Here is a 19,506-nt window from a genome sequence, read left to right as displayed (position 1 = left end):
AGCTGTGCATCTCTGTATGACTGATGAGGGTAATTTCTCCCAAACAACAGAATGATCACTTTGGTGGTGAGCACTACAGACCCTCCCTCCTCCCTCTGTCTTCCCTCTCTCCCGTCTTCTTTTTAGCTTACAAAAAAGGCGAGAACAAGATAGATATTTCTTACTACATCCCCTGCAGTGTCTTGAATTGATCTGTAGATAAATAGCTCTCCCGCCCCATACACATTTTCTTTCAAAGTTAATTATTCCATGGATTCAATCAATCTATTGATTCTTCAATGATTATTTCAAACTGCTAATAAAAGACATTCAAACCCTCTTTGCACATTGCAAGTTTGGGTTAGGGGACGGAGGGAGGTTTCCTTATTTTTTCATTGATTACCATAGGGATCCAATATAACACACATGCCACTGTGAATTAGCCTCACAGTAAGTACTGGGCCGAGCCACCGTGAGTTTATACTGTCTGTGTACCACTATGCACCATGGGATATACTGAGCAGAGAGTAGTTAGGACTTGTCTCTCTCTCTCTCTCTTGGCCTTATAGGTTCAGCCTCAGTGGGCTGTCTTTACCTATTCTCCCATCTGTCAGTCACACACAAAAACAAATCCACCTGTCGACCAGGAGACTGGGCTGAACAGGGCGATGCTACAGCTGTCTGGGCCTGACTCGGTGCAGGAGGGAGCAAGTCAGCGCCCTCCACTGGTGATGGAAAGCCCATTAAGATGATTATTACCCCACCTGTCAGCCCCATCTCCTCACATGCAAAGAAATGCCAAACTAATGAAGACAGTCATGGAAGTCATGCCTCTATGCATTTTGTGCTCCTTGTGTCCTTGATCACAAGGGCTCTCCAGCATTGCAACAATATAACAATCCAAGCGTTAAGAGACAGGCATTCTTACGGCGCCACTTGATTGCCTCAACAATGAAGCTATTAATGTTGCATTATGTAAATTGCAATGGTCACAAACATCTAATAGGATAAAGGCTAAGTACAGTGAAATTTAATGCTGCTGACTTTCAGTGCCTCTTTGAAGGATGTTTTCAATTATAACAGAGCTAATTTAATTCATTGTTTCGTAGCTGAAAATGCATTTTTAAAGGTTGACTGAGTCTCTATTTCAGAACTCAGGTTTAATCAGTCATGTACATTGAACACTGGAACGTCCTCTAAAGAGATTGACAAAGTTGCCGGGGATTCTAGGTTTTAAAGGGACACAGTAGCACTACCCTTCCCTTTTTTCCTCAGATGGCAGGCTTCAGTCGTGGAGGGGAGGGTGTTCATCTAAAAGATGAAAAGACCTGCGCCTTTAAGAGGGCTGTCTCCCCTTTCCCTCATGCTCCCCCTCAACCACACAGACACTCCTCCTGTGAGCATTTGTGAAGCAGCTCCTGTCCCTTATGTCTCTTTGTGGGGAACAGAACAGACTTCCCAGAGCATCACTGGAGACAAGACAAAGCTCTAGGGAGGACACCCCAGGTGCAGACCTCCATGCAACCCCTAGCCTCAACTACAGTGGATGCCAAGATGAGCACAGGGAGAGGAGACGCACACTCACCCAAGCTGGAGTAAAACACCCAAATATCCAAAACAGAAGGTGGAACCTAACAGCTGGACCAACCCAAGATGTCATTTTGAGTAGAGGGCGATATATCAGCAGATCAAAACCAACAATGCTGGAATGGATCGCTAAGAAAAAGGTGGAGTCTTGATTTGAGCTTTTATTTTCTCTTTAGAAAAGTTTTGTTAAAGAAAAATCAACAAAGTCCTCCATATCTTTGCAGCTATTAAGGATAAAAGCACTATGTGAAATACATACAACTGAAGAAAAGAGGATAATAGTTGTTTTTTTAAATTTTTTTTATCCGTATCCAGAGTACTTTCCAAATAGTCACTTGTGGTATGAAATTGAGATGCTCTTTAAAGAACATCTTGAATAGTCCCGACACTGCTCTTAATTCACCAGCCAGGCGTTTATCTTATTTCTCCAGCTCTTTCTGAGAGGGAGCATTAAAGACTTCTGCTCCTCGGGAGTGGGTAATATTTCTTATATGAAGTCTTGAAACTTTACAGCTGTTGACATGTGGGAAAAGTGTGTGTCTGGACTAACACTTTCCGCGGAGCATTGAAGACAGGAAAATGTTTACAGGATGCGGACTGGTAAGTGGCCACAGCCAATACCTGACCAGAGACGCAGTCAAGCCCCACCCCGGACTGGAGGTAAACAGACCGATCCAAATGGAGAATGGGGTAACCCCTGGGACAACCCCTGGGACCTGTCCTCTCTACCAGGGTCAAACTTACAGCACTGCAGGCCAGCCCGCAGTGTTTAACAATGTTTCCAGCCCACTAAAACCAACACCACTACCAGTCCCTCCCCCAGCACTAAAACTAGGGAAGGAAGGGTTCAAGAAGGTCTGCCGAACTGAGGAGGACAGCCCCTGTCCCTTCCCAGGACTGGCCTCCGGGGTGCTGGAGATGCGCGTGAAGGAGGGAAGTAAGATCCGCAACTTAATGGGATTTGCCATGGCACGGATGCAGGGAGAAAAGAGTGTAAGTGGGGGAGGTGTGAGTGCTGTTGTTGGTGGTGGTGGTGGGCTGAGGCAGGTGGTCTTCACGGGGTCAGGTCGCGCTGTCACAAAGACCATCACCTGTGCTGAGATCATGAAACGAAAAGTTGGCTCTCTGCACCAGCTGACCAAACTGCAGTACAAGGTGGTGAAAGAGGTGTGGGAGAGTACTGAAGGGGGGGCATCGGAGATGACAGTGCACAGGACTGTGCCCTCCATCAGCATCCTTCTTTCCAAAGATCCCCTGGATCCACAGGAACCAGGCTACCAACCTCCGGAGACTCTCGGTGCATTGTGGGAGGAGAGAGAGGGTGTCAGTGCCTCGCAGACAGCATGCAAGAGACCTCTTGGACCTTTGTCACACAGCAGTTTCCCTCACTGTAAGAGGGTGTGTTTGGGAGAAGGCTTCTCAGTCCTCCCCCCTCACTGACTGGCTGAACTGGTGTCAAACAGTGGAGAGGATTGAATCCGAGGAGTTCATTTGGCGCTGCCCTCCACTCAAGCACAATGCTGAGACAATCAGAACAATCACTCAGACAGAACAGTGCTTTCTCAGAAGAACTAAGTACCAATTCCAGCCTACAGAGGTCAGTTTGACTGGGACCTAAAAGCTTGCCTCTGTACATACAGCATTTAGGGATCGTGTTTCTTAGCACATCCAACATGGTCTCTTAGATTCACTAAACTGTGATAATGTGTGCTACAATGCTATAAAAGTTAACAAATTAACATCCCATTTCACACCGACGAAAAAAAGAAGCCATGAATTGCACAGGTTCCAGATTCCTGCTTGCAGTAAACTATCTACAGCCTGTGGGCAAAATCCTTTATTTGCATCATGTTACAATCATCTTGATTCCTCCATGCTCTTAAGTGTAGCATTTAAAAATACAGAACGTACAGTAGTCTGAAGATCACAAAAGGAAAACAGCTTAAAGCCATTGATGATATGACAAATGCAACACATTTTATTTGTCTGATTATTTATCATGAAAACAAAAGTAAATAAATTGGTTTTCCAAAGTAAATTTTGTTTTGTATTTCATCTTTCTTACTCACACATCATTGAATTTGTAAAGCTTTGACTGAACAGAAAATCACAGTGTGCTGATCTTTTGATAAGAATAACGGCAGTGAAATTTGTCTGTAGAAATAGCTGATTTAATGACAAAGCTGTTGATAAGGCGCAGCTCCTAAACCAACCCAGCCTGACAGAAATGCCTAGGGCGGAAATACAGGCACTGATTATCATTAAGATAACAACATAACATCACACAACACAGTGGAGAAAAGGATTAAAACTAGGCTTGACAGAGCTACACACTACACCATTCCTGCAAAATATGAAACCAAGGCAACACGCTACACTTTTCTCCCCTTTCAGCCTATAGGCCTACCCGCCCACCATATCTATTATATAGTACAGTGTATGCATTTCCGCTATATACTACCATTTCTCAAGCAACATAATATGCTGAACAATGCGGTCTAAAGAGAGCCAAGTTTCCACAGCATTATGCACTTGTAGTTTACTGACACAATAAATGAAATGCAGACTTCCTTCAGTTGACATTGTGTATGCATCACCTCTCCACATTTTCACACCATTTAGATAACACTTTAGTTGTAAAAAAAAAAAAAAAAAAAAGTACCTCTGAGTAATTGTTTAAGCTTAACTGGATGCTGCAGACATCTACGGCAATTGGATCAAAATTCAACTCTGAACAGAATGCACCGCGGCAGAAAGAAAAACAGCTGGGAGCATTTGTATTGAATTTTATGGATTACAGATTTCTACATATATTTCTTAAAAAGTTGCCCTAAACAAACAAACGAAATACATCTAACTGATAGCAACCAGAGAATAATTTTATCCAAAATTTAAAAAAATAAAAAAAAACTTTTTCCAATTAATCTACTGTGTCTTTTTCGGGATAAGTGGAGATAAGTGGAACCTTGTCTGAAGCTTTTACTGTTGTTCTGTACACAGATGTCGGCTTCCTAAAGCAAATTAATCAAAGTGACTCCTAACTGCGAAGACAATTCTGTTAAAGCTTAGAATAGATAGAAAGAGGAGAGTGCACTTCTATGGCATTTGCGTTCAAAACTGTCTTTCAAAGCAATACAAATCATAATATTTCATAGTGGTCAGCCAGCACTTTAACAGTCTATGGCGGACATAGTGATTAACCTTCCTCTCGATCCCATTAAATGAATCAGAGCACAGCAGAGCACCCAAGGTTGAATAAGAAATGCTGCGACTGCATTACAGTACATATGTAGCAAACTGTGTGTCCTCGAGACTGCTGGAAGGTTATCACTTCAGGTCGTTGTTATCACAGACTTAACAGCTTTCACCAAAGAGCCTATGGGACAGTCAGTCTGCGATACGGGTCAAAAAGATAGTGGCACTATAAGTAAATTTCAAATCGACCTGCATCTGTTATCAAGCATTAAGAATTCTAGGCCAAGTGTAAAATGCAGTGGGGGTAATTAGGGATAACGGCATAGCGTACCTGAGTGAGAGAACTGATAAAACATACTGACAAAAGCATTATCCCAGAGCTAAATCCAATGTGGCTGGCACAAAATAGCATGGCGGAGGAGTCAACAAAGTGCATTATAGGAATGTGGACAAGGTTATTCACAGCCTGAGTGTCTATTTTGCCAATAATGTTTGTTTTCAAAGATGCAGTCAAGGTGGATTTGGACGAGATACAGGCCTAGGCCTAAAATACACTATTTGTGTTCAGATACCCTGTACTCTATGCATACAGTGTATTTAAATGTTTAAAACACCTGCTCTGTTAGTGAAACAGAAGGGAAGAAGGGAGGAGGTTAGACCACCAATCAAATGAACCATTTCTTCGAATCTTTAAAGAGATTTACAGGTCAAAGGAGGGTGGACATATTAAAGATGATTTGGATCAGACATAAATTTGATTTTAAGAAGTGGGTCCAACTCTATCCGAGACTAGTAGTATTATTATTGTTTTAGTATAAATGACTACTTCAGGCACAGAAAACAGTTGATATATTTCTTATTGTAACTATTAACGCAGCAAGTTTAACGATAAATGTAACTATCTACAACTACTTTCTTTAAGAACAAATGGATTTTTTTTTAAACTTCAAAATGGTAATGCATAGAAATATTTTACTGCATTATTATTAAATCATTAAGTAGGGACAACATTATGTTAAGACTGACCAATCATTGTTATCTATTATGGCAGACACATCAGTAACCTTCTGTGTACCAAAGCCAATAACTGCATGCACTGAATGTGAATGAATTCATTTTGAAGTTAACATAATGAAAGTGTTGGCACTCTATTTTCCCCTTTTCTGCCGCTGCAGCAGATGAGAGTGAGGTCTCTGGGATGGCGTGGGAGTTCGCTATCTCCCAGCCTCCAGATGGCTCCGTCTTCTCTTATCTAGAAGAATGGGTGCTGCCTCAATTTTTCAACTCGCCTTATCTGGGAATCCTTTAAATTGAATATTTACTGGGCCTATGTTTTCTGCCTGTGTGTTTCTCTGAAGTCGACATTCCTCTTGCTTGTCGAGACAGGCCAAAAGGTTTTTCTCACTCATACACTCACTTTGTCTGTGTTGTCAAGTAATGGGACAGTGATTGATTATGTGATCGCCATGAGAGAATGGAAGGTTAAGCAGTTAAGCAGGGAGCAATGGAAACATATTAACGAATGGCCAGAGAGGAATATGTTTAACAAAAGAGAAATGTACATTACCCAAACATGACATCAGGCAGACCTCCATTTTATGTCAAGAAGAAAATAGATTAAATTAATCACTCTCCGAACACTCTATTGTTTCCTGCACAGTGTACACTAGAGGTTAAGAGAACACTTAAGCAGCCATTGAAACATATTATTGCAATATGACTGGTTGTGGTCTATCTGCATAAACAAGCCGTGCCACAGCTACTCCCTGGTAAGTGTCTGGAAATGTCTTTTCATAACCATTTTGTGAAATGCCTCCATGTTGGATTAATCAGCGCAGCTGAGGATGTAATTGCTGTGCTGAAGTCAAAGCTGTAAGAGCAGATAATGAACGCTGACTACAGGGCTGCCAGAATCCAGGCCAAAAGAAATGAGAAGTTAGGAAACCAAAATGTCTTCAGCGTTCTTTCAAAAGCCCTGATACAAAATAAGGCCACACTGTATTTACACTAAATACAGAACATTTTATACAAAACATTATATATGACTCAGTGGCTAATAACATGGAAATGGACTTATGACAGATGCATTATGCCATTAGAACTGAAAAGAAACCTGTAGCAAAATGTTATTTGCTATGATCATTTTCTAAAACTTTCTGAATTATCTATCCATTTATCTATGCATTTAGTAGGGTTACACATGCATGCATCTATTAATTATGTGTTTTATGTAGGTATTGTATTTATTTTCTTACATAAGGGATGGGCTTACAAACGCCAGGACAAATGAAAGTTTCTTCTGACTGTTGCTGCCCCCTGGTGGAGAAATAAGTTCAAAAACTACTGCAGAGGGTAGACACATCTCCTTGCTCAATGATGCTATTAATGCTGCATTTTAAGCTATTTCAGGCCCTATGGACTACAAAATCTGCAAAACTAAACTAAATGTTCACAGAAAAGACCAGGATTGAATGGTAAAATAATTAATGTGTCTGTAATAATGTTTTAAAAATATAGCACAGCTTTTCTGACTAAATATAGCAGCTGTGAGCCAAGCTATTTTCTGGATCATTTAGTGGCAATCTCAGTGCTTGCTCATTGAAAATTTGCTTTTATTCCTACTTTAATTTTAATGAGTGCAACAACTACATTGTACCCTTTTTATCATCATACCCTTACCCCTCATCATATTTAAACGACTTCAGACTTAATTATCTTGAAGAAATATTTAATATAAAAAAGCACTCAGTGACACACACTGAGGTGTGTATTCTACTGGCTAGTGGCTAATATTAGTGAAATAAAGCAAGAATGGAAAGATTTTCATGCACATAAATACCACACTAATGTCTGCACCAAGTCTGTTCGGTTTCAGTAATGCCCAGTAAAAGGTGGAGGCAGTGCAGATTTGAAGGAAAAGCAAGATGGACACTATAATGCCTGGTTAACTGGAAATGTGTAAAAACAGATGTTTAATTTGGTGACTGAACTGCTCCATATAGTCGCTCTGTTCAGAGGTGAAAACATGCCAAGTATAATGTGCAGTGCTCCAGGATTACATGTTAACTTTATTTCAATCTTTTACTCAGTGCTGCTAGAATGATGAACAGCTGCTGCCTCTAGGTGTTATCGGTATAATTGGATCGCCCCCTTCAATTGTGATCAATATAGTCGTAAAAAAAAGGCACAGTGGCTTTGTTAAGTATCACCCACTTGGAATAGCAAAGGGGCTAAAAAGGCTTCTGCAGACTATCCTGGAGCTTTGAATACATAGCTACCTTTGAGTATCTTGATTTTTATACGACATGTATTAAAAGTGCAGTGATTGAATATTTTTCCTTCACAGTTGTTCAAATACGAATACAAGTTTGAAAACAAAACATTGCCTAGCAACCACAACTGTTTAAAATTGATGGTTGACCGTAATTTTTTTTTTTAGAATTTGATTTACTTCCTCTTCAATTAGTTTTCAACTGGCAATGATAAATAAGGCAATAATAATTTTTCCACAGCACCATTATCATTTCCAATGCAACGCTGACTACCTTATAATAATGATAATAGAATCATTTTAATTGTATTAATAATCTCAGCATTTGAATTAAAACAATGATTAACTTTTGATACAAAGTTCTGAATGTAATTTCATGGTTTTTTGATTCTGCAGAATTACATTCAAAAATGGACTTACCCCAATGCACTTCTTAGAAATGACTATAAAAAATGCAGCAACATTTCTGCCATTTATATTACTGGTACTCATGTTTAAAAAAACAAACATCTGAGGTCAGTGCATCTCCTAATGGTTATAGTGGTCAGAGTGCTTCTCTGTAAAGCCAGTGTACCATCACACTGTTTCATTTAGGGTTTTACAGGAAAAACATCATCATTTAGAAAATCCATTTTCTGAAGTGGACTAACCCCGACACTCATACCTTCCAACATTTAAAACAAATGCATCATGATAAAATCAATGGTAAATGGACTGCACTGTAGTAGCACTTTTCTACCTTAACAGACAAAGTGCTTCAGCTTGTTACTGGCAACAGGAATTTGGCTTAAGCTCCCTCATCTGCGAAGGCTCAGTGTAAAGTGAGGGATTTGTATCTCTTGTATTGCCAGTCACATTCAACACCAAGGTTGACAATATGACTAAATGATTTGGTTAATTTGGATTCAAACAGTGTCAGCTGGGGGTCCACTTCACGCAGTAGGAGGATTGGTATAGTAATATCAACACAGTTGTGATTACTCCATTGAAGCAGTAGGGTGCTCCAATCAGAGCCGAATCACTCTCCTCATTATGGTCTACCAGGCCAAATCTCAATGGGTGGACCACAGAATCAGGCTTCTATCTTCCTACTGAAATTAACTGAAATTAATTTGTGGCACCCTGATGCTCCCCATCAACACCAGACTCATTCACATTTGGACAATTCGATTCAATTCAAGTTTGAAAGAATGTGAAAACAGAGGTTATAATCTGTAGTCTGGACCTCAGCATTCAGGTCAAAGTCTAAACTGCGGTATCAGACACACCTTTTATATTGCTCCAGTTGAGTGGCGCCTTGAATGCATCTACTCCCCTTTAACATAGGCATAGGGAGACTGAAGGTCTAGGGCAGCAATACATGATAACCTACCAAATATAAAAAGGGGATACACCCAATTTATTTGGACTAGTTTTGTGCAAGTCAAGAACAGTACACATCTTATCTATCCCCACTAACATTATCATCATTATTCATGTAAATAATGTGTTCTAATGCACTCACAGGACACACACTATTTAAACACCACAGGCAAAAGCTTTCCTCTCTCCAAAGCAAAACAAAGTACTACTTAAGCAAAAGAGGACAAACAAAATTATCACAAACACATCTACTGCAATCAACATGCCAACCACTGCTCTTCTACCACTGAGCACTGAAGAACCAAATACTGCCAAACATTCAGACCATGGATATCAGTTATGAGGTCCTTAAAATAAATCAATGACTACATAAATATATATGTTCTCTTACGATCTTGTTACTGACATGTTTGTTGTGTGCAACCTCTAAACTTTTCCTGAGGCAGGTACATGCTCCTCCCATTTGATTCTGAGCAGGCACGGGCACCAGCTTAATTAAAAATCATTCTTAAGCACTGTTCTGTGTTTAATTTAGTGGACTAAACGTATGGCCATCAGATAGACATCTTTGTATTTTACTTGCATCTTGCAAACGTAAAATTAATTACAGCTGTTTTGACCATGAAAACATGTGCCAAGTTGTTAGTACACCACACCCGTGTAAGTATACAAACATGCTTATTTTTTTTAAGCTGAAGAATCATGTTGTTGTGATATTAAAAAGCATCCCATTAAGATCTGGCTCCATGCCATGCATTGTATTGTCAGCCTCTGTTGTATTAAATAAATTGGTTTTGTTTACATTCGAGACTTAGGCTTAGGCCTTTTTGATAAGTCACAGTAGGCCTAAGAAAAGGTGTAAAAAAATAAAAAACATTATAAGCATTACTGCTTTAGCTGTTTTAGTTTAAACACTAGGATAAAATCGATTCATTTGTTATTATTATGAAGTGATATTAGTAATATATGTGCATGTCAAAATGTCAGGCCTGTTGATTCTCAAGCCAAGGTAAACATCTACTTAGCTAGAATAAGTTTTTCAGAGTTTACAAACATTGTTAAACAAAACTTACCCCGTTTTATTGACTTCCAGATTCCTCAGACGTGTTTCTATCCGGATGTAATACATATCTTCCACCAGCACAATAAACTTAATGTTACAACAGAGTTTGGACTTGTTTCCAAGTAAGCTAACTCTAAGGTGCATTAGCTAAAATAATGTTAAGTTAGCTAACTCCCGCTACATTAGTGACAAGTGACCCAGTAACCAAGCTAGCTCTTTTTTGTTGGCATTACACAAATTTGTTCTAATTGGGTTATTTATATATACCAACAATTGTTTCATGACATATTATCACACATACGTATAATTATAATTGCAACGTTTAAGACGAAGTTCTCACTTTCCAAGGATAGGCTTCCTTTCACTGTCACTTTCAGGTGTTACACCATATTTGGTGACCTTTCAGATTTTGTGACCTGCGCTTTGGAAGGAAGTAAAAATGCCTACTTAAAGCATTGAAGCAAAAGTACTAATGTTGAAGAAAATATACTGTGCCTTTTACTTTTACTTCAGCACTTTAAGTGAATTTAGCTAGTAATACTGGGTTACACTTTTACTTAAGAGGGATTTTAAATGTAGGATTTGTACTTCTAATGACGTATTTTTACATTTTTACTTATACTTAAGTAAAGGGTCTGAATACTTGTTCCACCAGTGCATATCACAGAATCTGATGGGCCACCAAATATGGTGAAACACTAGCTGCCACGTTTGTGCAACAGCTGGCCTGTATCTGGATGGCATTTTGGAGAGTCTGGTTTTTGAAAAGTCTGTAATGTGCTTTCAAAAATACGGTAGGCCTACGCTAAAAAAATGTTGTCAAACGACTTGTTCATTTATGTCAAACAAGAAACTCGGAGTGTTAGCTCCGTTAAGGTGAAAGGAGCCACTTATAACATGCAGTATTGATGCCTATAATGAACCTTCTATAGTAGAAGCTACATTATTTGGCCAGCAGATGGCAACATCAACCTCACAGTTCATAACGCTGCCTTCACATGCTTGTCGTAAATAACTTATTCCAACAACAGAATTTTTAAAATGCAACGAATTTCCAGAGAAGGTTATGATTGAAACCTGAATTTGATTGTTTTCTTCAGTATTATTGTAACTTTAACTTGGGCCATTGTTAAATCCCATCCGAAACCATAGGATCTACAGGCGGATCCTAGAAGATATAGTAATTGGCCATTCCAATGACATGGGGGACTAAATGTTTGAATGCACCTATTTGCAAGTCATTTTTCCGACAGAACTGGAATGCAGCACAGCATAGCCGCTGTTGTGTAGGTTTAGTTTAGTTTGTGTGCTTGGGCGTAGAGCTGTAAAACCCGTACTGTTTCTATTCAGTTGTTGAACAAGGTAGTCTACAGGTTGGGTTTCAACGACTTGGCAGGTAACTTTTGTTGTTTTACGTCATTTTTTGATGAAGATTTAAAAATGTTGAGCATGAGATGTGTTTAGGTGCTCCAATGTCCACTGGATATTTAAGTCATTTAACGTTTGTTATCAAGAATTAATGGGCTATTATTATAGTATGTCTTGTGTGACTAACTGCACTGTGTCAAAACACATGAACCCATCATGCATTTAATCTAATCACTGTTGTGTAATATAAAGTGGGATTTGCTTTTATGAAGAAGTGAGTTTATGATCCTCCCTTTTTTATTATGTCCTGCTGTCCCTGTGATATGTCTTCTGTAATGACTCCAAAGGGGACTTATTTGTGCTGTCACATATATTCTGTCACTTCACTGCCAGGTATAAAGAAATTAATATAAAACAACTAATGTAAAATCCCATATAGTTAGTGTATATGACTTATATTGTGTGTATGTTAAGCTGCATCTCTGATTCTTTGTCATCAGGTAACTGTAATGCACTGGTGTGTTTTTTCTCTCCAGAAAATGCCCTCTGTGAAAACTGTTAGAAGTGCTTCAAGCAGTCTCTGGATGAGCTCTCTAAGGCATCTAGTGGTACTGTCCTCTCTGTGTCTTTTGATAACTGGATACTCCGAGAGAGACAGAACACGTGAATTAATGTCAAAATATCCTGTTGTTGATGGGTAAAGTATATTTTTAACCATCTTATCATACAGTTGTTAGATTCCTGGAATTAAATTAAAATGCCTCTTCAACCATTTCGTCTCATTTTCCTCAAACCATCTCTCTCGGTCAGTCATAATGACCTAGCTCTCCAGCTGAGGATACTTCATAACAATCAACTGAGCCAAATTGACCTTCATAATATCAGCAATGTTGCCACAGACATCAACCGTCTCCAAGCAGGCCATGTACAGGCACAGGTATTGTAATTTAATCTTTCACTCTTGACACATATTCTAAAGTGTGGTTTGCTACACTTCACGTATGTAATTCGAATGCCTCCGCCCTCTCTGTGTGATCTCCCTGTTCCTTTATCAGATGTTTTCAGTCTATGTGCTATGTGGGGCCCAGGAGAAGGATGCTGTGAGGCTGACCCTGGAACAAATAGATGTGGTCAGACGCATGTGCACTGAGTACCAGGACTTTGAACTGGTCACTTCTGCAAAGGGTATAATACACCTCATGCTTTGACTGCAGGCTAGATACTTTCAAATTCACCTATACATTTTTTAAGTGATTGATTTTTAAAAAAATATTGTTAATTATCTGCAAATATGGTTCACTGTGCATTGAGTTTAGTGTCTAGTATGGTAGTATTGAATAAATCCATACTTCTGTCTTTTAAGAATCAATGTTCTAATTAACAGTCTACATTTTGGGAAAAGAAAAACATTATAGTGATCTTTTTTATTACATTGAGAAATCAAAAAATATTTGTGGTACTGTTTTTTTTTTTAAAGACAGTCCTATATGTTACCCTCTGTATGAATTAAATTAAATTGAAAAATGCACCCCTAAAACAGCTGACTGCTATTGGCTTGGGTGGAGTCATACATTTCAAATAATGAGTGTACTGTACAGAATATGTTGTACATTTGTGTCTGTCACCGCAGAACTGAACATTTCTGAGATAAGGCATAAGATAGCCTGTCTAATAAGTATTGAGGGAGGCCACTCAATTGACAGCAGCCTGCCAGCCCTGCGGATGTTTTACCAGCTTGGAGTTCGATCCATGGCCCTCACACATAACTGCAATACACCGTGGTGATGAAGATATTTCATTTTTAATACTTTATTTTAGTTGAATTGTTACATACTTTTAAGAAGTACACTTAAGCTAAAATAATCATCTTTTTGCAATTAAAACATATGCACACACACCTGTCTTCAATACAATGGTGTTTTTTGTTTGTTTGCTATGATTTTTCCTTACATTCTTCATTGGCTCAGACCTGTGTAGAACAATATATTTACCATCTAGGCCTTTGCTGCTGAACAGTTGAATAATTCAGTGGCTAGCCATTGTCATATGATTTCCAGTTTAAATCATTTTGAAGAAAGTGACAGGAATAATACGCCATACTAAATATGAAAATGCTTTATTGGGAAACTGAATGGAAAGTTGTTTCTTCCCTTCTATGCAAATTAACTTACATGTGTATTCTCTTTGAAAATTGGCATGACATGTAGATGAGTAATTAAATGTAGATACAGCCCCAGCTGTATGAAAAGAAGCAGCCCTATTCAGATGCCCATATGTATTTTATCATTTCTGATAGTGAGGGACACACTGGACTTACAAAACACTGATAAGTGGTTTTGACAAATTATTTTCAATGCAGGGCTGAGTCATCCTCAAAACTGTACAATGTCTATCAAAGACAGAACAACAGCTTGACGCACTTCGGGAAGGTAAGCTTAAATAAACAACAGAATTGTTTAATTAATCACAATCCACAAAGCCTTGTGTCAGCATGTTTGGCTGGCCTTTTTTGGTAATTTATTTCAACATTACACTGTCAGTATATTTATGAAAAAGTTTGATTAAAAAAGAAAAACCAGTGATTTGATAAAAGTGACCACTGTCACTCCTAAAATCAGTGCTGACAAGAAATTAGAACCTAGTTAGTTACTGACAGTGACTGCTCATTTGTACCTATTATGTGCCCATTCAGTTAATTTATTGTGTTCTGAAATATGGGCCAACAAACCCTAACCCTAAACATAATCCAACAAATTGGATTATTATAATGATGATGATTATTGTTGTTGTTGTTGCCTTGAGACCCTCCAGTAATGTACTGTGTTAAAGAAAGTGGACTTCAGCATCATTAAAGTTAGTTAATGCTATGCATACTACTGTAAATGTTCTCTTTATGACTGGTTGTTTACACAGAAAATGGTGTATCTCGTATTAGACTTTAACATGTTTTTCTTTGTCTGTTGTAAAAAGGAAACAACTCATTTTAAAATCACCAACATCTTTATAATGCGTTTCCTATTCAATTGGTCCTCTCAACATAAGTATGTACTTCCTTGATTGCTTACTCTGTGAGCGTGTTTATGTGCATGTGTAACTCTCCCTTGTTTTCAGCTGAATTGACTTCCTTCTTTCCTGTAATACTATAAATAGCTGCTTAAATGGTTTTTGAATGTGTTTTTTCGAGGCAGTGGTGGAGGAGATGAATAGACTGGGAATGATAGTGGACCTCTCCCACAGTTCTTGGGACACAGCCTGGGCTGTGCTGAACCATTCCAAGGCTCCAGTTATTTTTAGTCATTCATCTTCCTACTCCATCTGTAGCCACAGCCGTAATGTACCTGACTGGCTGCTGAACGAACTGGTGAGAATACCAATTCACTGAATGATTAATTGCTTGCTTGATTAAGTAACTGTCTGAGCACTCAAGTGATTGATTGATTAATTTAATTTAATTATTATGTATTTATACCTCTGACAAAGGGCATACAATATGCTTTCACTGATTTTTGTGTATCAACAGGACACATCAAAAATGTATTAGTAGATTTCCACTATTAAACAATTATCCTATTGCAGACTGCCAACAGTTAGTATAATTGATTCAAAATCCTGCGGGTAGATTAACAGAATGTTCTCATATCCTTTATAACTTCCACAACCTTGTTTGCCTCTCATCAGTTTCCTGCCTGGTGTAACCATTAACATGCACAAATATACACAAACATGAAATGCCTAATAATAATAACTGTGTGTATTTTAACATCTAGATGATGAGCATAATATTCAAAGTATTCAAAATATAAGCAGTTTAACAATTTGACTCATTTTGAATTACTTGAATCAATCAAGTATCAGCTAACTACATACACACTATAGCAACGTTATTTTTTAATGCTGTACTTGTGTAGCTCCCTGCTCTCTTTCTCTCTCGCTCTCAAATCTTCTCTGAATATCTCTTCAAACACACACAGCCACTAGTCTATGACCTTATTTAGCTCTGACTTGTATGTACTAATCCATTACTTACCTCTTGTCTCACTTGAGTCCAGAATGTCTGTTTATATAAGCTGTACTTTGCTTACAACAGAGGAGCAATCTCCTTCACAACTGGTGTTTTCTATCATTTATCCAGCATTACTGAGAAGTGTAGTCCCATCCCAGGTTACGGTAATCCAGTCTATTTCTCTTTGTTTATGCTGAACACAACTTCTTCTAGTTATAGAAATTATTAATAATATTATCAGTTAAGTCAATTCCCGCACCCACTTGTCACCTCTGCATTGATTTCTTTGAGATGAAAAAGGTCCTTTTGACCAAAACATGGACATTTTTAAATGAATGAATGAGTTGATGCAAAGGTGATCCTTGTGTGCTTTTTTTTTTCTTTGGGATTGGGTCATCAGGGGAAACATTTCCTTGCGCAACAGGAGATTAGGGAGAGTGGTGAGAAAATGTTGTGCCTGTGATGTTGCCTTCTACTCTTGGAGCAGAAGCTTAAGTATTTCCTGTGTAATGTAAACACCCAGTGCCATGTACTCAAGATTATTCTAAATATGGTGTTAGTATACACTTAGAAACTTATATTGAGTGTGCAAAAGGAGCTAAGGCATAGTCTTTTAAAACCATTCTGTTTCCAAGCCAAGGTATTTCTCTTGTTGGCATCAGAACAGCATGTCAGCTGACATATACAACGTGAAATCTGTTTTTGGTTTGCTTGTTAATATGTATTTGACATGTACAATATATCAATCTTCAGTTGCATTATATTAAAGACTGAATATCAATAACCTGTAGGAACATGGATATGAGTGGACATGTTTCTCATTATACTACAGATTTCTGAGTGTGTGTGCTGCAGGCCAAGGGCTACAGGTTGTTTGAGATAAGACATACACTGTATCAACCTGATGTTTACCACATCTACCACAACAACTAATGACAGCTGCTGCTTATGTTCAAAAATGTCTTCATATAATCATCATCTTATTGTAGTAGTTAACACTTCTCTCTGTCTTCCTTTTTTGCTAGACTTGGCAGTGACTCGTGTGTTGTGTTTCAGAAAAGGAACCGAGGGTTGATCATGGTGAATCTCCACAATAACTTCATTTCCTGCAAAGATAAGGCCAACATCTCTAATGTGGCTGGTGAGGCATCAATTTTCTTTTTTTTTTTGCTTATGAATGAAATCTGAACTTTATATTTTATATATCCCATATTGGGCCAGATGCAAGAATATGTTCGTATTTTTCTTCTTAAATCTGTCATACTTTTTTCGTGTGGTGGAATCTACGAGAGTGCCACGTCACACTCGTATCACCAGGAAACAGTCGTAAATGACCTTCGTAAACATGATGAATCCCACCTGTTCTAAATGAACGCGCGTTCCTGAGAATAGTAAATTAACATGAATGACGCCCCCAAAATACCAAATAAGGTCAGGCGACCGGCAGGTTGTGGAGATGCTCCATTCATGAAAATGGCACTAAAGACTAAGAATAAGAATTTTACGAGCTCTCAGACTGAGGTCCCACTCTCAGAAACAGAAACACATATTATTATTTAGTGTGTAAGTGGTGGAATTAAAGGTCCTGAGAAAGACAAAAAATAAGGAAAAATGAGCCATGTTGTGAACGCTGTCTCAGCTGTTGCGCCGTCACAGAAATAAAAACAAAAATGACTGAACATGAATTATGCCAGGGGATGTCATCAGCCAGGGAGTTAAACTATTACTTCGATAAGCAATATTTCAATTAAATGAATAAAGTTATTAATAAATAGTCAGTTTATATTGTGGAAAAGTAACTGTGGAAAAGTCACTTTGTAGTTTCGGCCGCTAATATTTATATTGTACGCTTGCATTATATCATAGTTTCAATTGTCAATTTAAATGACTGATATATCTACCTAAATTGTTAAATAGCCTACTTCTTTATACTAAATAGCCTAATAAGTTTGTAGTAATGTCATCATGATTATGGATTCAGAAGTGCAATTTAATGAACGGGACATAGTATACACTTGCTCATTGCCTACATCCCCTGTAGTTCACACCCATTACTCAGGGGTCTCTAAAATACTGACAATATAATATACGCTCAGCCTGCGGATCAACATTATTAATTTCTCTGTTAAGTGGTAGTCAGCATACAGTGACATACATCACTGTAGTATAGCTACCGTATCGTGCTCGGCTGTATTGTATCATACAGTGTTGTTTGGTCTTGATACCCGTGTGGAGGTGTTATGTGTTCATTAAGTGATTATCATATCTTTCTTATCTAGTATATGATGTCACCCCCCCAATTTGAGTTCCCCCAAAAGACATGATATCGTTGGCACACTGCCATTAGACAATTAGACAGTAACAGTCATGTTTTATTGCTTTGGAGGACTGCAGGTTGGTTGTGCGTGACAGGTACGACAGGTCTGCACCACTCGTAAATTTTGTTCGTACCTAAAAAAAAAATAAAAAATTGGTGAATGCGGCAAATCCTCGTAAATCACTCGTACGCATGGTTTAAGAACGAATCTGTACGTACGAGTGGTTCTTGCATGTGGCCCATTGTGTATTATTCCACCTGTGTTTTGCAGACCATTTTGATCACATTAAGAAGGTGATTGGAGCTGAGTCAATAGGAATTGGAGGGGACTTTGATGGTGCTCTGAGGTAAGAAATTTTCACCAGCATACAACCGACAGATAACTACAGTACAAGCACAAGAGAAAGGTAGCAAATCTACTATAAAGGCCTTAGCTTCTAGATAATCAAAATATAACAAAGCACATGCCAGTGGGGTACACACTTGTCTGTGGCACCCTTGAGACAACATATTTCTAAAGTTGTTGTCAAACCAGATCAATTTTTATGCTTTTGTTAGCCTGTCACAGTATAAGCAATTTGGCTGTCAGCTGTCAACAGATTGAAAAATGGTAAAAAATCAATAATGTTGTCCTGTTAGAGAAAGAGAGGCTGTTAGAATAGATTTGCTGTAGAATGCTTGGCATCAAATCTGTTTGTTCCCAGTATACAGGCACGATCTGTTTCAAACAAATAGCACTGAGTTCTAGACTCTAAAGTGTTCATTATTATCATTGTTATTATTATCATTATTATTATTCCTACTCGTTCATAATGAATTATATCAAACCAAAACTTATACAATATAAATAATGTGACTGTATTTTTTGGCTACAGCTTTCCTCAGGGGTTAGAAGATGTGTCAAAGTATCCCGCCCTAATCCAGGAACTCCTGCACAGGAACTGGACTGAGAATGAGCTGGCTGATGTCCTTCGAAGGAATTTCCTACGAGTGTTCGAAGAGGTGGAGAGGGTGAGCTAAAAGATTATTGTAGATCCTGTCAAAGAACTGCCTTCTGTAATAAATTAGGAGAATGAACTCCATGTCCTGGCCAAAGGAGCAGCTCAGCTACAGTGTAGAGAAGCATAGAAAGGCTGTATATTCTGCAGACAATATCATTACTGTGTATCAAATATGTATTATGTAACCCTTTACAAAAACAGAAGGCATCTTCCTGTGTTGATATTAATAGACATTAACTCCCTTGTTTCATTATAAAGTATTCAAGAATCTTCTAACTCTTTTGACCAAAATCAACTTACAGATTCAATAATGAAAAGCTCAGTGTTTTATACACTAGATTGCCTTTTTCTCTCTTGTCT

At 38.3% G+C, this 19,506-nt stretch overlaps 2 protein-coding genes across 2 annotated transcripts in view; both read left to right on the top strand.

Annotated features, from left to right (window-relative positions):
* Positions 1-2,145: 2,145 nt before the first annotated feature.
* LOC133979584 (uncharacterized) lies at positions 2,146-6,070 on the top strand. Its single transcript, XM_062418134.1, has 2 exons — positions 2,146-2,956; positions 5,937-6,070. Exons 1-2 carry the CDS (start codon positions 2,146-2,148, stop codon positions 6,068-6,070), a joined length of 945 nt encoding a protein of 314 aa, XP_062274118.1.
* Positions 6,071-11,747: 5,677 nt separating this feature from the next.
* Positions 11,748-19,506, top strand: part of dpep2 (dipeptidase 2) — an 8,380-nt gene continuing 621 nt past the window's right edge. The window contains exons 1-10 of the mRNA XM_062420322.1: positions 11,748-11,853; positions 12,362-12,522; positions 12,636-12,762; positions 12,881-13,010; positions 13,456-13,606; positions 14,185-14,254; positions 15,010-15,186; positions 16,885-16,969; positions 18,417-18,492; positions 19,021-19,156. Of these exons, the coding sequence (XP_062276306.1) occupies positions 12,365-12,522; positions 12,636-12,762; positions 12,881-13,010; positions 13,456-13,606; positions 14,185-14,254; positions 15,010-15,186; positions 16,885-16,969; positions 18,417-18,492; positions 19,021-19,156 (1,110 nt within the window). The 5' untranslated portion in view covers positions 11,748-11,853; positions 12,362-12,364. The remainder of the gene's footprint in view (positions 11,854-12,361; positions 12,523-12,635; positions 12,763-12,880; positions 13,011-13,455; positions 13,607-14,184; positions 14,255-15,009; positions 15,187-16,884; positions 16,970-18,416; positions 18,493-19,020; positions 19,157-19,506) is intronic.

Source organism: Scomber scombrus, chromosome 1, assembly GCF_963691925.1.
Source record: "Scomber scombrus chromosome 1, fScoSco1.1, whole genome shotgun sequence".
NCBI classification, from domain to species: domain Eukaryota; kingdom Metazoa; phylum Chordata; class Actinopteri; order Scombriformes; family Scombridae; genus Scomber; species Scomber scombrus.
The sequence above is the reverse complement of the archived record's forward strand: the minus strand, read 5'-3'. Positions and strand labels throughout refer to the sequence as shown.